Below are 15491 nucleotides of genomic sequence, written 5' to 3' on the forward strand. Positions count from 1 at the left end.
GCTGAATGGAAATCCTTGCTTAATACCTCTGGAAGGGACACTGGAATCAAAACTGCTGTCATTCAGTTTAGCATATGAGCAAGATTGATCATTGAATGCATGTACTGTTTTTCGGAGCAGGAAAATTCTGTACTGGTAGTTTTTTCATTAAAGCCAGACTCCATTTAAAAGAGGTGGGTGCATGCCAATCTCAGTAATTTCTTACTTTGCTACCAAAATAAAATATAGTAATTTATGTGTCTGAGGAGACACAAAAATGTTAATGCCTGAACTATCACAACTTAACACGAATTACTGATCCTGACTGTTTGATTACTGACTCGCAACATAGAGGTGGAGTAACATAGGCCGACCATCAAGTTGATTTTTGAATGATCCTAACCTTCTATTGATGTCCTCAACTGTACATGTACAAATGTGTGTTCATGTCCTAGCCCTGGGTGAGAAGTTAGTACACACATCTGAACAGGATGCCAAACTTGGCCGCTTAACACCGACCTGAGGCAAAACCTAGCACATGTCCTGTGCTTCAACCACATCCATCAGATACTGCTCTTAATCATCTAACTGGTTTTGGGATAGGAAACCTCCAAATGCAGAGCCCTTGTTTTTGAAGATTCCTGCACTTCCAAAAACAGATACAGGATCCAAGCTCATTCTTGAAAAGCCAATGACTACACACATCTATCAGGATCATATGTATAACACGTGTTGAGCATATTTTTTTATCAGTGTGTCTAAAAACTAACAGGCTCCATGAAATGAATCCTCACTAAGAAGGGCAACTCATCCCTAGGTAGTCAGTAAAAACCAAATGAAGAATTACACTAGGCTAAGAAAGATGCATCTATTTTTTTTTTTTTTTAATGAATTATGATGGAATACATTCATAGCAGTTGCTAAGAACAGAAAGGGGAGGAAATCAAAACAAGAAGACAATTTTTTTTTCATCAATAGTGCATGAAAAACTCCGTGAAATTTCCTCTGCTTTTACTCATGCTGATTTGTAATTTCTTAGCGGCATCATTCAGTTTGTACATCAGTTAAAAATGTTCAATGCTATCTAAGAATATTGTCTGTACACAAGCCCATTGTTATCTGTCCGTTCTCTCAAGTTTTATGTCTATAGCTACCATGCCAAGAGCAGTCGCATTCAAAATGGAGAATTTATTATGGAATGCCACTTCTGAAAACGAAGAGGAAGGCTTCATCATCCTGGTACCCTCGGTTGTCGGTTCTGCTGCTGTTTGTCGATCCATGCTCAGCTGCAAGTATCACAATGACTCGTGGGACGCCTGCGTGGCTGCCTTGGCATCAAGAAAGGCAAGCCTTGTCCTCCTCGCAATGAATTGCAATTGCAGTTTCACAGTACTCATTCCTGGCACAGTAGGCCACTTCTGCCTCGAGGTAAGGGTAGGCATGAGCAAATCTATTTCCCAGATTTTCCTCATGCAATTGTAGGACTATTAGAGAAATGGCATGGAAAGTGCATGAATACAGGTGGGTGCAAAAACTTATGAAATATTTTAGAACCCCGAAAATGAAAGACATTCTGCATAAAAGATAAAGTGGGGGAACCGTCCACACCATTCTTTCAATTTTTTTGTCCGTCAGATCAAGTAAAAGAATGTCGTAAACTTAGCTTCCAACAGCAAGGCATTTAGCTTAACCCATATGAAGGGTGAAAATATCATACCATACTGATTTTTCACCCCCACCCCCACCCAAAAAAAAACCATATCAAAGTGTTAAAACTTACTTCTGAGTAAGAGTGTGATGATCTACCGATGGTATCTATAGGGTTCTCCCTTTACTACCATACCAAAAATCAGACATTAAATCCTTTACCTGAAGGATCACATGCTTCTGTATGGTGAAAATTTGAGAGGAAAAGAAAAGGATATGGAAAAGGTCAACAGAAGTCTTAGGATGAGATGGTTCCAATTTGGTTAATCTATGAGCTTGAACACTGAGAACTATGCAGGGTGAAACATCAGCAACTGCCACTACCCCTTGTGAGTTTTGTGGCATCATGCAATCTCCAGTAGGTCTATTTCACTTCTTGACAATCATCTCAGTTAGTAAACTCGAACCAAAATATATATTCATCAATTGAAAAAGTAGTTGAATGAGTGCATGAATGCCAGAGTAATCTGGACTCTCTTTGTACAAGACAAACAGTCATCATTATCCAACTTCCTTTATTACATAAGTGAACATGCCATTTTTTTCATTTATTCAGTTGATTAGAATGCAGAGATCTAAACAGAAAATTTTGAGCAAAGTCCAAGGTATTGCTACTAACTTGCACAATAGAGGTGCTTGGCAGTTTCAGCACTTGATGTAGACAAGTACTACAACAAACAATACTTGTGTAAGACTACGAAGAACCAGACACACACTTAGGCCCATGGTTCTTCAACAAGCTTTTGTGTCAGGGTAGCCCATTGAGCTGGGTGTTAGCTGGTTCACCCAAAACCAGAAATCGTGGGGCATACTTTGTAGTTTCTAATTTCTGTTTTTAAGTGATACTAATTAGATATTAGGACATCTTTCCTCTTATTTATATTTCTTGCTTCACACATCCCCTACACTATGTATGGGACTCTTTTTAGTTTGTTTCCTTATTTTTCATTTATTGCTAACAGCACTCTAGAGCTCAACCCACAATTTTATGATGAAAAGAGAACTGGTTTTATGCCATTGTGCTGTGAGATACAATTGATAGTGGTGAGAAGCCTAGGGTTAGTGAGAAACTTAGGTTGAGACTTGAGAGGCCTTGGTCATATCCCCCTTCTTTTTCCCTCTTTCTTCTCTACCTCTACAGTTTCTATTTTATTAACCTGCAACAACCATCACTTTGAGATACTGAGACCATCTTTTGTTCTTTATTATTGCTGCTGACAATAATAGAAGATTGATTTCCATCATGCGGCATCTCACTTTTGGAGATTTTCTGGCAGAAACTTCAGGCCACGATATCTCTTCATCTGTCCATCAGTTGAAGGCTTCCTTCTGGTATGCTGTTGAGCATCTTCCACCCCCCCCCCCTCGACAGTGATTTCAGATCCATCCATTGGCTAGAAATCCCTGTGGCTGTAAGTTTCTAAAACTGTGCTTGAGTTTCTATTTTGATCAAAAGTCATTACTTGCAATCCAGCCATCACCTGAGCCTGTTCTTTTGAAGTATTTAAAAGACCCTTCCACACTACCTGCGGCAGTTGTTTGAGTCCCATCAGAGGTGGCTGTCGGCTGTTACTGTTGGTTGATCCATAGTTGCTATTTTGGGAGTGGTTCTGTAATTTCAGTTCTAGTCATCAATTGTAATGGACATTTTACAGGATTCATATTATGATTATTATCTACTGTTGATGTCATTTGACAGTGTTCAACCTAAGGTTCAAGGGTTATTCATAGTTTCTAATAGGGCAGCAAACTGCCATTCACAGTGACTCTACTCTAGTGTCAATTCAGTCCTTGGAATGTAACGAAACTTTGTGGCTTAATACCAGTGTCGACCCCCATACTGTTGCCCTAATTCTTAGGCCTATTACAACCCTGTTGTTGCTGTTACATAAGGGTTTCACTTGCTGTACAGTACCTATTGGTACTGTTATTGGGTTGGGTGTTTACTTGCAGCTTAGTGAACCTAGCCCCATCAGTACTAAATGTTTAAAACCACAAAAGTGAGGGCTCCCCATCATAAGCCCCCAGCAGCAGGTCCACTGTAACATAGCCATTGATGGGCTTCAATTTCCCTTGCTTGATGGCAGCATTAATTACATCTTCTGCCATGCTGAAAGTCAAGATTACACGAAACCGATTTATTTTGGAACACAAAACTAACTTGTTAAGGATTTTAGTTTCAGACATGACAAAGTGTCCATTTCTTGATATGCCTATAAACATACATGTTATTAAATAGCAGAAATTGGATTATCCCTGGAACTCACAGTTAAGTTGGAGCATTAGAGTGTTCTTATCCCTGTTCTGAATTTATTTGGCCTCAAATATTCCATGATCGAAGAATGTCAACTCAAATGGCTCTCCAACTTGCTTTAGAAAATAATCATTTACAGGTTAGGACTGAATTATGTTTTAGGGAACCACCTGAGTGGTTCATAGATGGGTGAACCACCAAGCTGGTGGAGATTGTCCCGTTCTGCTGGAAAGTGCACGGCCGAGCGGTTGTGGTTGCGGAGGTTGTTTGAAGACTATAGCTGTGTTGCAAAGCTCAGAACTTGCAAGCATAATGATGAGTCCTTCATGACGGATAATGTTGTATTTTGAAGGATATTGGGGATCTAAATGCTGGAAGCAATTCGATTTTGTGACTTTTGGACATTGTTGAGAATGGGATGTTTCACTCTCAACATGGCCACCACTGTAATTGTTGCTGGCGAGCTTGGGGTCACAGTGAAGAACAAGTAGGCTTGGAAAAAAATATTACTCCCAATTCCCCCTTTTTTTAAATTTGAAACAAGCAATCTATTTCTTGAATAGGTCTGGTCTAGGAGATGGATGGAAATAACTGTTGGCAAATAAGTTTATTGTAAGCCAATAATGATACTTATGATTAGAACTCAGAGATAAGTATTCTTTGTATTGGTAAATTTCAGATCGAACTTTACCAAAACCACTGGTGATTCTACCCCCTACCCCCTACATATTCTGGAAGAAATTCAAAGTGCTCCTTCTTACCTCTTCCCAGGACCCAAGTATTGATGTCCCTCCATGCATACAAATACAATCTTATTAGGAAGATTTAATTGACATAGAAGAAGGAAACACACAAGGTGCAATCCATTTATTTTAAGTAAATTATTCTTTGAAGTTATGGATGTTAAACCCAAAACTAACATTTTGGTATTTTTCAGGACATGAACAACTAGATTATGAAAATGAGTAGACAGATGCACTAACAATTATGGTTTTAAGTTCTTGAGATTTTAGATAATTGACATAATCCTTTGGAAATCAATTTGAACCAAGGTTTAAACACATAATTATTATACAAGTCAAAAGTTAATACCTGTCAGATTGTCTCGAATGTGGGCACCACTAGTTCTCATCCTTATAGAGAAACAGAGTACTTCAGCATGGTTAAGAACTGCAGCACCAGCAAGTGCAGCAGTGCAACTGTGCAAGCTAATCCAATATTTAGATGTGAATCATCCATTTAAACAACCGCACCTCTAAATTTCCATCCATGACATTCTTTTGTAACAGTGGTGAAAACATCGGTTACCTTTTGAGCTGTATACTATCATGATAGTCACAATATCCCAGACCCAGCAACCAGATTATAAACTTCCAAACCTATCCAGTAGTACACTGCTTCAAACCAACTAAAACCTGGTGTCATAGTTGGTAGATCACTGTGAACATGTGGAGCATTTTGCGTAACACAATTGCAAGCTCTTCAAGTGCATAGAACATCCATTTCTACTGACCATAATCCAGATTAAACACAACCTATTTCCAGATAACATACTCCTGCAATAGTAGACAGAGCAGAGATCATGTACTAGTGCCATATGGAAGATAAGAAAATAAAATTGAGAATTTGAGATATAATACTTGGTTTTCTAATAATACAAACTACTATATTATCATTTGCAGAATTACATCATTCAAGTCATGCCCCTATCCAAGGAAAAGAAAAGTGACAGAAGAAACAAGAATAAAAATAAGTTGCATTTTTTTCTCCGGCACTCAAATTGCATGCTTGTTCATGAAAAAAGCACAGGGGAATTATAAGATTTCTTTCCTCCTATTCTTTCTCATTGTTATGCTGCTTAGTAGATCTTTAGTACAGAATAAAGAACTAACATATAATACAAGTTAGGATTGAAACACATGAAAGTTTAAAATAATAACCAAAGTCAACAATTACAAAGAAATATAAAAGAGCGTCCCACTGCATGAGGCTCCCGCTACTGCAGGGTCTGGGAGGGGTAAATGCACGAGAATTCAAAAAGCAATTGATCTTTATTAAACATTACAGTAGCATGTATCCGAGAATACTATGATTGTCCAAAAAGCACTGAAGCTATCATAGGGAATTTTGCATGGTCATTTGCTTATGTGGTAGCCAAGAGGACAGCAGATTATAGCAACTTAGGAGCTATTCCCAGCCCAGCCCAGCCCCCCCCCCCCCCCTCCCTTCAAAAAAAAAAAAAAAAAGGAAAAAGAAGAGTAATGCACTCCACATTTCAGGTTATTGAGTGGTGGAAGGGGAAGGATATAACTGGGTCCTAGCTTGGAGACTGTAGCAATAAGAAGTGAAATTTAATCAAGTCAAAATCAATGTTTTTGCCATCTTGAGTGATTTCTGGTGCAGAAAACAGATCCACTTCCTGTCTTAGTGTCTTCTGAGGTGATGAAAGTCAATTAAGGTAGAGGCAATTTCAAAACCTACATTAATTCCAGTAGCATTCACTGAGGCCTAAATGAATGAATAACCAGAAACAAATGGGAAAATAAAGCATTGACTATACCTCCATGAAGTAGCTTCGTTGATCTTGACGATGTGCCCGATGAGAAATCCTCTCTTTCCACAAGCCCAACATGCAGTCCTCTGGTAGCAGCATCAAGTGCAGCTCGTGAACCAGAAGACTCACCTCCAGTCACCAGTAGATCAAAAGGCTAGTCTAAGCTACTTCCAGACAGCTTTTCTAGGCTTGAAACAGTTCCATTCCTCTTTCCTCACTATGATTTTCTCCTTTGCCAATTCAACCCCAAATTTCTCTCTATCTGACACTTTTCCATCATAAAATCCTTGTTTTTATTGCAAATACTGCAGCTACAGATTCAAATATGATCCAACGCTTGGATGCTCAGAACGAAAACTTTCCAGTTAAAAGCCTAAACCGATAATGATCTTAGCACATTTGTTAAAGTACACATTTAAAAATTGATGAAACATAAGAAAGGAGACCACGATCTGATCACCGAGATGAAAAAGTAAATTATTTCAACCAGGAAACAACATTGTTTATCCATTTAGCCCGATATTCATGAAAAATAAACTGGATTAAAATGAATTTCGCTTCAATCCTCACAATTATGTCACTGATGCAGGAGAAGAATCTCTGCTACAGAAAATGGAAAAAAAAAAAAAAAAAAATTTGCGTCTATTTTCCTTTGAAATTGATTGCTTGTACTACCTTGTAGCACTGAAACCGAAGAACAACGAAAACCTAGAAACATGTGAACGGGAATAGAAAACCACTTCGAAACCAAATCGAGCCGATCTTGAAATCAGAGACAATCGAGCTATATATATATGGTTTTGATGGTGAAGGTGTACGGAAAAGTAGTTCAGTAGAAGAAGTAGAAAAGATAAAGAAACAGAAAAAGACGAAACGCAGGAGATACGTATAGGATAAGACCGAGAGAGAGAGAGAGAGAAGGTGGTTCTCGTGTAGGGGACTATTTATACGTTTCGTATTTTGCCAATTACGGAGATTTGAAGCTGTAACCTCCGTAAAAAATTGAAATGGATAGAGGAAGAGAGAGAGAGAGAGAGAGGGAACCTGAAACGGGAAATTGGGCGGTTTTCGTCATTATCTTCATTACGCGTGCCGTACATTTTTGGCGTTTGATCAATAAGTGCAGTTCATAATAACTTCAGGTAGTAACGGATAATCGATTATTACCGCGGGAAATCAATACAATACGGGTTTTGCTTTGAATTCGTTTCAGTATTATGCGCACCCTGCTTACCATGGTCTGGTTTTGCTTGCTTACTCTAACATGCGCCCATTGTAGTCAATTAGATACAAATAGGGATTCTCTCACAGTCACCGCTGACTCGCTGACTATCATTGCAATCGATGGGAGTCTCTGGGTAATAGTGTGTAAATCGATTTGGTTTTAGTTTATCGGTCCGGTTTTGGTTCAGTTCGAGATATAGTGAATTTAAATTAAAATTGAACCAATTATTAATCGGTTTCAATTTGGCTTAATAGGTTCCCTTTACAGCCTCTTTCCACTAGAGTTGCAATCAACATTCCTCTCTCTCTCTCTCTCTCTCCTCTTGTCTCGAAGCTTCTTCCTAAATAAGAAATAACATAATATTTAGGGCAAGAGAATGGTAATTGATCGTGTGACTCCAGTGCCAGCTCGGGGGCCAATGGGAGCATGCGCTCACAAGTACCATGGGGGCGGGATTTTTATCTTTCCATGGGGACGGGACAATCATTTTGCCCCCACTTGTGTCTAGACATGCAACCAGGTAGTGTTCTTTTCCCTTAATATTTAATCAATTTACTTGTTTAATTGTTTAACCGGTTAATAGATTTGCAATCAACGGTTTATTGGTTAAAAACAAAAACAAACCCATTATTTACTATTCGAGTTGATTCAGTTTAACATGATTGGTTTGGATTCAATTTAATGGTTCAGATTTAGAGTTTAAACCCTTTATGTCTGGGAAGAGTGAAGTACATTTCAAACCTCCACGATGATGATAAATTCCTCGATGTTTTCTTCACTCACATGAAAACAAAAACTTTGTATTAAAATCCTCTGCAATACCGGTGGGGCGGTGTTGCACATCAGGCGGCACAGCAGAGGTCATGTGTGCCATGTGTGCCACCTGGCTTCTGCTGTGCTGTCAAATGTTCATCGCCGCCCCGCCTGTACTGCAGAGGATCCTGGTCCAAAAACTTTCTTGTAATTAGAACAAGCTAGCCCTTGGATTAGATTGAAAATAATAGTTTCGATGTGGGAGTTCTAATGGCATCAGACTCCTCTCCAATGAGAAATTCACCTAATGAGTACCCAATGAGACATCCAAGGACACACTCGGGATGTGTGTCAACTAACCCAGCCCTTGGCCCTGAGCGGTGGGCTCATTAAAGAAGAGCCTAATGATGGAATTCAATGTAGGAATCTAATTATAAGAAGATATAATTGGTCACATATTTCCATAGACTGGGTGTGGAAAAAGTGTTTACCAAAAAGAAAAAGGTGTGGAAAAACTTTATCCAAAGTCCAAACCTCAAAGCCATCGCATTATCATGAAACATGTGAAAACATTTTTTTATTGGATGCTAAAAACACGTGATAATTTATTTAAACCTAAATTCCATTTGGTACCATGCGCACCTAACCCCGTCTACCTACCGTGGGACTGTGTTTACCCTGCGCAGTCTAACATGCGCCCACTCTAGTCAAATGGATACAAATAGATCCAATTTTTTTTTTGGTAAAGTAACAGATCCAATTAACAAGTGGGAATTAAAAAAAATACAAATAGAGCAAACGATCATTAAGCTTTAATGCCATCCTATTGTTATGAAACATGTGACAAATTTTTAGGGCTTGAAATAGTTTATGGCATTTTGCATTTTCTGAAAAAATGGTATGGGAGGTGAAGAACAAGGATTTTAAAACTCCGAATGGGGTTGAATCAGTCAGAATGGATTCCACAACCCTAAAATTGGCAGGGCATGGATACATTGTTCTCAAAGTGAGGGGAATCCATCCTAAGCATCTTTGATAACCCTATAAGTATGGAGTTATCCGAAGTCATATGAACAAAAGTACAGTGCTGAGCATTGTTTGAAATATAAAACAGGAGAGCAAAAAGAAATACTTCCTTGGTTGAACTCCAGATTTCTTGCAACCGGATGTCAAAATGTTGAGCCTTCTGTATTCCCTTCATCATTGCTGTAAGCTCTGGCTCTAACGGATGATGCGCTTCCATCTTCCCAGTATCTGCCAAAATGATATTCCCTTGTACAAGTACACAAAAAGCCCAGGTTGAGTTGTTTAACCCTGGTTTCTTAGATTTGAAAACTCAGTGAATTGATCCCAAAAACCCTAGAATCGATGGCTCTAAATTGTTCAAAATCCTTATCGATCACGATAGATACTGATCCAATTTTTAAAGCAGTGATGGAGGAAGAAGGTATAATCTTGTGTGAAATGGTAAGGGAAATGGTAAAGGGAGGTGGAGAAACAAGGTATCATCTTGTGAAAATGGCAATTAGTGGTGTGCAAGCAAAAGAGATAACCCAAGAAATTGTGGGGTTTAGAAGTTAAAAGGCCAAGTGTATGAACCAAGCTCTACTTAGTAAAATGCTAAATGGCTTTGGCATTTCAAGAAGGAAGGGGAAGCCTTGTGCAAATCTATTATTATCTACAAGTCTGGAATAGATGATTTTTGGATGGGACCCGTTAGGGCTTCATATTTATACCAACTGGGGCGGGTGGCTGCAGCCATTTCTTCTAATTTGATTCGGGGGAAGGAGGAGATGAGCAGTGCGGAGATTTTGTGGCTGTGTTCTTAGATTCAGTTAAATCTCCTTAAGATAAAATCAAACCATAGGAAAGATGTTTGAATCGTTAAAATAAATAAATACAAGAACCTTGCATATTATAGTGAAATGACCATTTTTCAAATGAAGTTTGGTATTATTTTTTGAAATTTTTTTTAAATTCTGGCCATTGGATCCAAAAGTTATTTTCATAACTTGACCAGTGGGAAGGTTTGGTGCGGAATAGAAGGGTTTTAGATGGGAAAGTTACATATCTTAAAGCTATGTGTAGATATGTTTGCTTTACTTATGCTTTCCTGTGTGTGCTTTTGTACTTTTGGTGAATGTTTGTTGTGAAGAATAGGTGGGGATGTACATGGGTTAAGGGTGTTCTGAGACTAATCTGCTGTGCTGTGGTTTTGATGATAGTGAAGTTCAAAAAAATTCCATGACATAAGGTGTGGCATCGAATGCAAGGATTGAAAGAGCATATATATAGTAATAGTATGGGCAGCAATAGAATTGCATGTCCTTTCTCTTCCTCTTTAGGAATGCCAAATAGATCATATCAAATTAACAATTTTGATTCTTAACCAACCTTTCCCATTCTTTAGGCTTAATGAGCCAAGGCAGGTTAAGGAGGGTCATAAGGTATTTTGCATAGCAAACACCACTCCATCCTACTCTTATGAGGAACATACCAAAACTTGAACCATCCCTGGAATGGAGGAGAGCAAGAATGCCGCAGGAGATCCCATATGAGTGATGATCAAGTATTGATGCGTGAACTGAGATGGCTCTGTCATGTTCAATGAATACCAATACTGGTATCCATGGGGTGATTGCAGACTGTACAGAAAGGAAAATGATCAAGTCACCGGCAGGTGCGACTTACCTTATCCCATAGACAGGAAAAAGTATCATGTTGGCAATTACATACCCATTTAGAGTGTCTTTACATAGATATCCCGGGATACCTTTTCCCACTGTGGGATTTTGATCAAGTGAGCCACCGGCAGATAATGTAATCACTGCACCCACAGGAAAAGTTGCATAAGCCATAAGGGCAGGAGAAGAGATAATGAAGGAAAAGTTTAGCTTTTGTAAATTGACATAAAAAATGTCCCCTAGGTACATACATATTGGTGGCCAAATGAAATGGTTTGACTGTAACTCAGGCTGCTTCAGTGACTCGCTTCAAGTCTCCAACTACAAAGCCAGAAGCCAGAAAATACCCAAAACAATAGAATCCAACCCACCATGCCATTATCACTTGCCCGGAATGGAAGCAGGAAGGGAGGAAGGGAGGAAGGGAGGGGGGGGGGGGGGGGGGAGAAGAATTAAAGGACAGCAGAGAACCCATTACACTATTAAAGGAATCACAAGAAGTAATGGAATAATGGAATTACTATTCATGGTTTTATTGGACTAGAAATTCCTCAAGTTGAGTTCAGATATACATGATGCTAACGCCTCCCTTACTAGAATATTTTCCGAGTCCATATGGAGTGCATCTTCAAAGAGCCTTATTGCTTGCTGCAGCAACTTCTTTTTCTCTTTATTATTGCTTGGCCGCAGACGTGATCGATGATGCAATGCCATACCCCATCTGAATAAAGCTGCAATTCACACATATCATTAAGAGAGTTTCACCAAAGGCTCATACAGGAAACATTAGCTCCTTGAGATGGATATCTTATTGGTAGACGAAAATAACAAAACCAAGGTATTCATTGTTCGTTAATCTAATTGACCAAGACGATGCAAAAAGCAACAAGAAAAAGATGCTAGTGTCAATTTAAAAGTAATATTAAACACTTTATGGAGAAAGACCTCAGAATTGAGATTGCCATGGATTCCCAAGAATTGAGATTTCCATGGATTCTCAAATCACAATAAGCCATATAAATAGCGATATACTTGCAAAAAAAAGATAATAAAAAGAAAGGGTTGTACTAAAACAAATTAATAATAATGACAAATAGAAAGGGCCAGTAATGGAGATTTACTAAACCTAATTATAGACTGAATGTAAGAGATAATGATGTCAACAGTCACCACCAAATAAGTTGCAGCCGAAACTGGAGACCAAATTTTAGGGCTTTTGCCCTGTTGATATGGACAAACATCTTCTTGCCCTCATTCCTCTTTCTCACTTTGATTCTGGTGAATTATGTGTTCACATTTCATTTTTCTCATTGTTTTGGGATGTTCCATGCTTAAATATCTCTCTTCTCATATTAATTCCAAGAATTGCACATTCCCATAAAAAATATTATAATAGTATTTGACTGAAGAAGAGCAAGTTAAGCATACCATCTGGAGCATAAGCATTACTTTTAGACATCATAGCATCAAATTTGTCTATTGCAGCCAAATACACCTTATCAGCATCAAAAGCTGCTTCCTGAAAACAGAAGAAAAGAAAATATCAATAATAATCAAATCGAATGTAAATTTAAATTCATTATGGAACCTCATTTAATTCAGCATATCAGACTTGGTAAATATTCAAAACTTTGGACTTAGAATAAGTTATTTGACTGATTTCAGATTTTTAAAACTGATTCTCTCGAGTTAATGAAACTCAAAAATCAGTAATGCAACAACAATCAAACTGAACTAACTAGCCAATTCCAAGTCAATGACTTGCAAAACTTTTAAGCACCGACCATCCCTCACAGCTCTATAGGGAGAGAGCTTACCGGTCCAATATCTGCAATCAGCTGAGCACGGAAGGAGAGAGCAAGACCCCAATTATATAGTGCTCTCATATCATTACCATCAATTGATAAGGCCAACCTGTACTTTCTTCCTGCTTCAATGAGGAGTTCTTCACACTCTTCACACACATCAATAAGCACAGAAGCAATCTTATCTTTCCTCAAAACTTGATCATCCAATCCCTTGTGATGTACTTTACCCTTTCTCCCAACAAACAGGGATTCTTTTCTTGAGAGAAGAGTTCTCAACTCATGACTAATCTTTAATTTGAGTTCTCCATGGAGAAGATAAGTGTTTCCCAACTGGCCCACAGCCAATAAACTCATGGGTTTCATGGCTATGGCCCGGGAGAGTAACCTAGCAGATTTGTACAACATGACTTCTGCTCTTTCTTCATCACCTTTAACTCTTAAAAGCTCCCTGGATTTTTTAAGGAGGTCAGTAGCCTCTGTAAGATACCGATCAAATGCCACATCATCTGAAATCATGGAAGATGATGACGTAGAAGCCACGTCCATATTGTCTGAAGATGATAATGGGGGTTCATCATCTAACTTCGCTCTCTCCTCTCGAAAATGAGAAGTTCCATTTTCATTTTTATCCCTGTTGAGATAAGGTACATAAGCTCCATTTGATTTATTCAGAGTCTGCTCATACTGCAAGGATTCATCAGCTTCCATACTCGATGAGTTGGGTCCAATTTTCCTATATCTTGAATTTACTCTCAGATCTTCTAAATCATGAGGATTTTCATGGGGTAACCAACTTCTGTGTTCCATTTGATGCCCCATTTTCAACAGTATTCTATGATTGTTCATGAACTTTAGACTACCATTAGGATAACTTAACTCTTCACTGTTGAATACTCCCTTGAACTTCCTGTCTGTCTCTATGGAATTTGGCTTTGCCTTCCCTGGACTTAGTTCCAATTTTCTGACCACATCACCTAATTTTTCAGAGCCATATTGATCCAAATTTGGAGAAGAATTAGCATTCATTTTTGCACTGCTATTGCTGAGGATGGGATTTATGACCTTCTCTTCAATTCGAAGTTGATCATTCAACTCTTTTGAATACATTGGCTCGGAATGCTTTGTCTTAGCAAGATCTTTCACTTTATTCTGCTTCATCCCAATTGAATTTTTTTGAAAGAAGCCCCCAAGAAAGTGGAAGATATCAAAACTGGTTGGACTCAATTCCTTCTTTCTTCTACTCGGTTTCTGATTGGAATTTCTCTGAGATTCTCGGTCCTCCACCAATATACTACTCCAATCACCGCTACCCGAAACACCAATACTGTCGACAGAAGCTTCCACAACGCTTTTAGCTGGCAAGGCGGATAAGCTGATGGATTTGAGGACCTCTAGATAACTTTCTAAATCATCTAACTTAATGTGATTAGAATCTATGGCAACGTTCATCTCGTTTGTCAAATAGGTTAACTTAGCATCCAATTCCCTGAAAAAAACCATCAGTTTCTTCAATCTATCAATAGAGATCCCAGAATTCACTTCCTTAGGGGTTCTCTTACTTCCCTTCCCATTTACGTCCTTCAACGATGTACCGATGTCGCCCACACGAACATACCCCAAAGAAAACCCAGCAGCGAAAACCAAAACAGAAGCTGGAAAAACTAGAATAGAAGAAACCTTAACCCTAGAGATGGCCAAAGCGGAAACAAGCCCCAGGAGAAACATGACCAGATGCATTCTATCATCGATTCCTACAGAAATCAAAAAGCTTTGAAATTGACCCAACTTACCAGAACGAGTTGAGTCTTCGATGGGTTTGAGATCTTCCCATCCACCGTAACTCTTACTGTTCGAAGCGTAAGAAGGAGAGACTGAACTACAGGGAGAAATAATTTTCGAAGTCCAACACCATTTTCGACTCTTAAAATGGAAAAAAATTGGATTTTTAAAAGGTGAAGATCTGAAATTGAATCCAAAAAGAGAGGGTGAGAAAGAAGGATTTGAATATCGAAGGAAATTATCAGGGATTTGGAGTTCCATTATTGACAAATTTAGGGAAGAATGAATGAAAGGCAGTGGAGGCTAGAACACACTATGAGGCGCGACAGGAATAAACCATATGAGAAAGAGAATCACCACCCGAACCGATTCTTTAACATTAAAATAGACTGACGGTTTTGGCTATGGTTCTACACTTCTACCGTTACTTAAAAATTTGACACGTGTTACCAACTAACCAACCGCTCGGGCTGGAATTTGGGTGGGCTAGTAGGGAGTAAGGCCAGCGGAGCAACTCAAGCCAAACCTCAACGGATTCGAACCGGACTACGGCTCAGTGCATGATTTAATTAAGATCAAATAAGTCAGTATCTTGTTCAAACCAATAAATAGAGTTGGGGTTAACTATAACATGAAAGAGTTAAATGAGATACGTTTTTTTCTACATATGTTTATTTATAAAACATTTACAAGTAGAGGTGTCAATCGATCGATTCAAGCTGGTTTCAGTTTGGTTTGAGTTGATTTT

General features: G+C 38.6%; 1 protein-coding gene and 1 long non-coding RNA gene across 3 annotated transcripts; one reads left to right on the top strand and one right to left on the bottom strand.

The window, feature by feature from the left end:
• Positions 1–10882: 10882 nt before the first annotated feature.
• LOC122640822 lies at positions 10883–11722 on the top strand. The gene is made up of 3 exons (XR_006329759.1): positions 10883–10919; positions 11180–11185; positions 11607–11722. It is a non-coding gene; the product is annotated as an uncharacterized LOC122640822 (long non-coding RNA).
• LOC122640821 lies at positions 11609–15048 on the bottom strand. Of its 2 annotated transcripts, XM_043834069.1 has the most exons (4): positions 14755–15048; positions 12974–14648; positions 12585–12675; positions 11609–11887 (listed from the first exon to the last, which is right to left on the bottom strand). In XM_043834069.1, the coding sequence occupies exons 1-4, from the start codon at positions 14793–14795 to the stop codon at positions 11697–11699; spliced, it is 1998 nt and encodes a 665-aa protein (XP_043690004.1). In that variant the 5' UTR covers positions 14796–15048; the 3' UTR covers positions 11609–11696. The 2 variants fall into 2 exon arrangements, with proteins under 2 accessions (XP_043690004.1, XP_043690003.1); XM_043834068.1 differs by having other exon boundaries at positions 12974–15048.
• Positions 15049–15491: the final 443 nt, after the last annotated feature.

This window comes from Telopea speciosissima, chromosome 9 (genome assembly GCF_018873765.1).
Source record: "Telopea speciosissima isolate NSW1024214 ecotype Mountain lineage chromosome 9, Tspe_v1, whole genome shotgun sequence".
NCBI lineage: Eukaryota > Viridiplantae > Streptophyta > Magnoliopsida > Proteales > Proteaceae > Telopea > Telopea speciosissima.

Excerpts from the sequence above, each read along its gene's own strand:
- LOC122640821 (XM_043834068.1), bottom strand. The coding sequence starts at position 15,004 with ATGGAACTCCAAATCCCTGATAATTTCCTTCGATATTCAAATCCTTCT. Across the intron at positions 12,676-12,973 it reads TGATTGCAGATATTGGACCG|GAAGCAGCTTTTGATGCTGA; the intron begins GTAAGCTCTCTC and ends TTCTGTTTTCAG. Across the intron at positions 11,888-12,584 it reads TAATGCTTATGCTCCAGATG|CTTTATTCAGATGGGGTATG; the intron begins GTATGCTTAACT and ends TGTGAATTGCAG.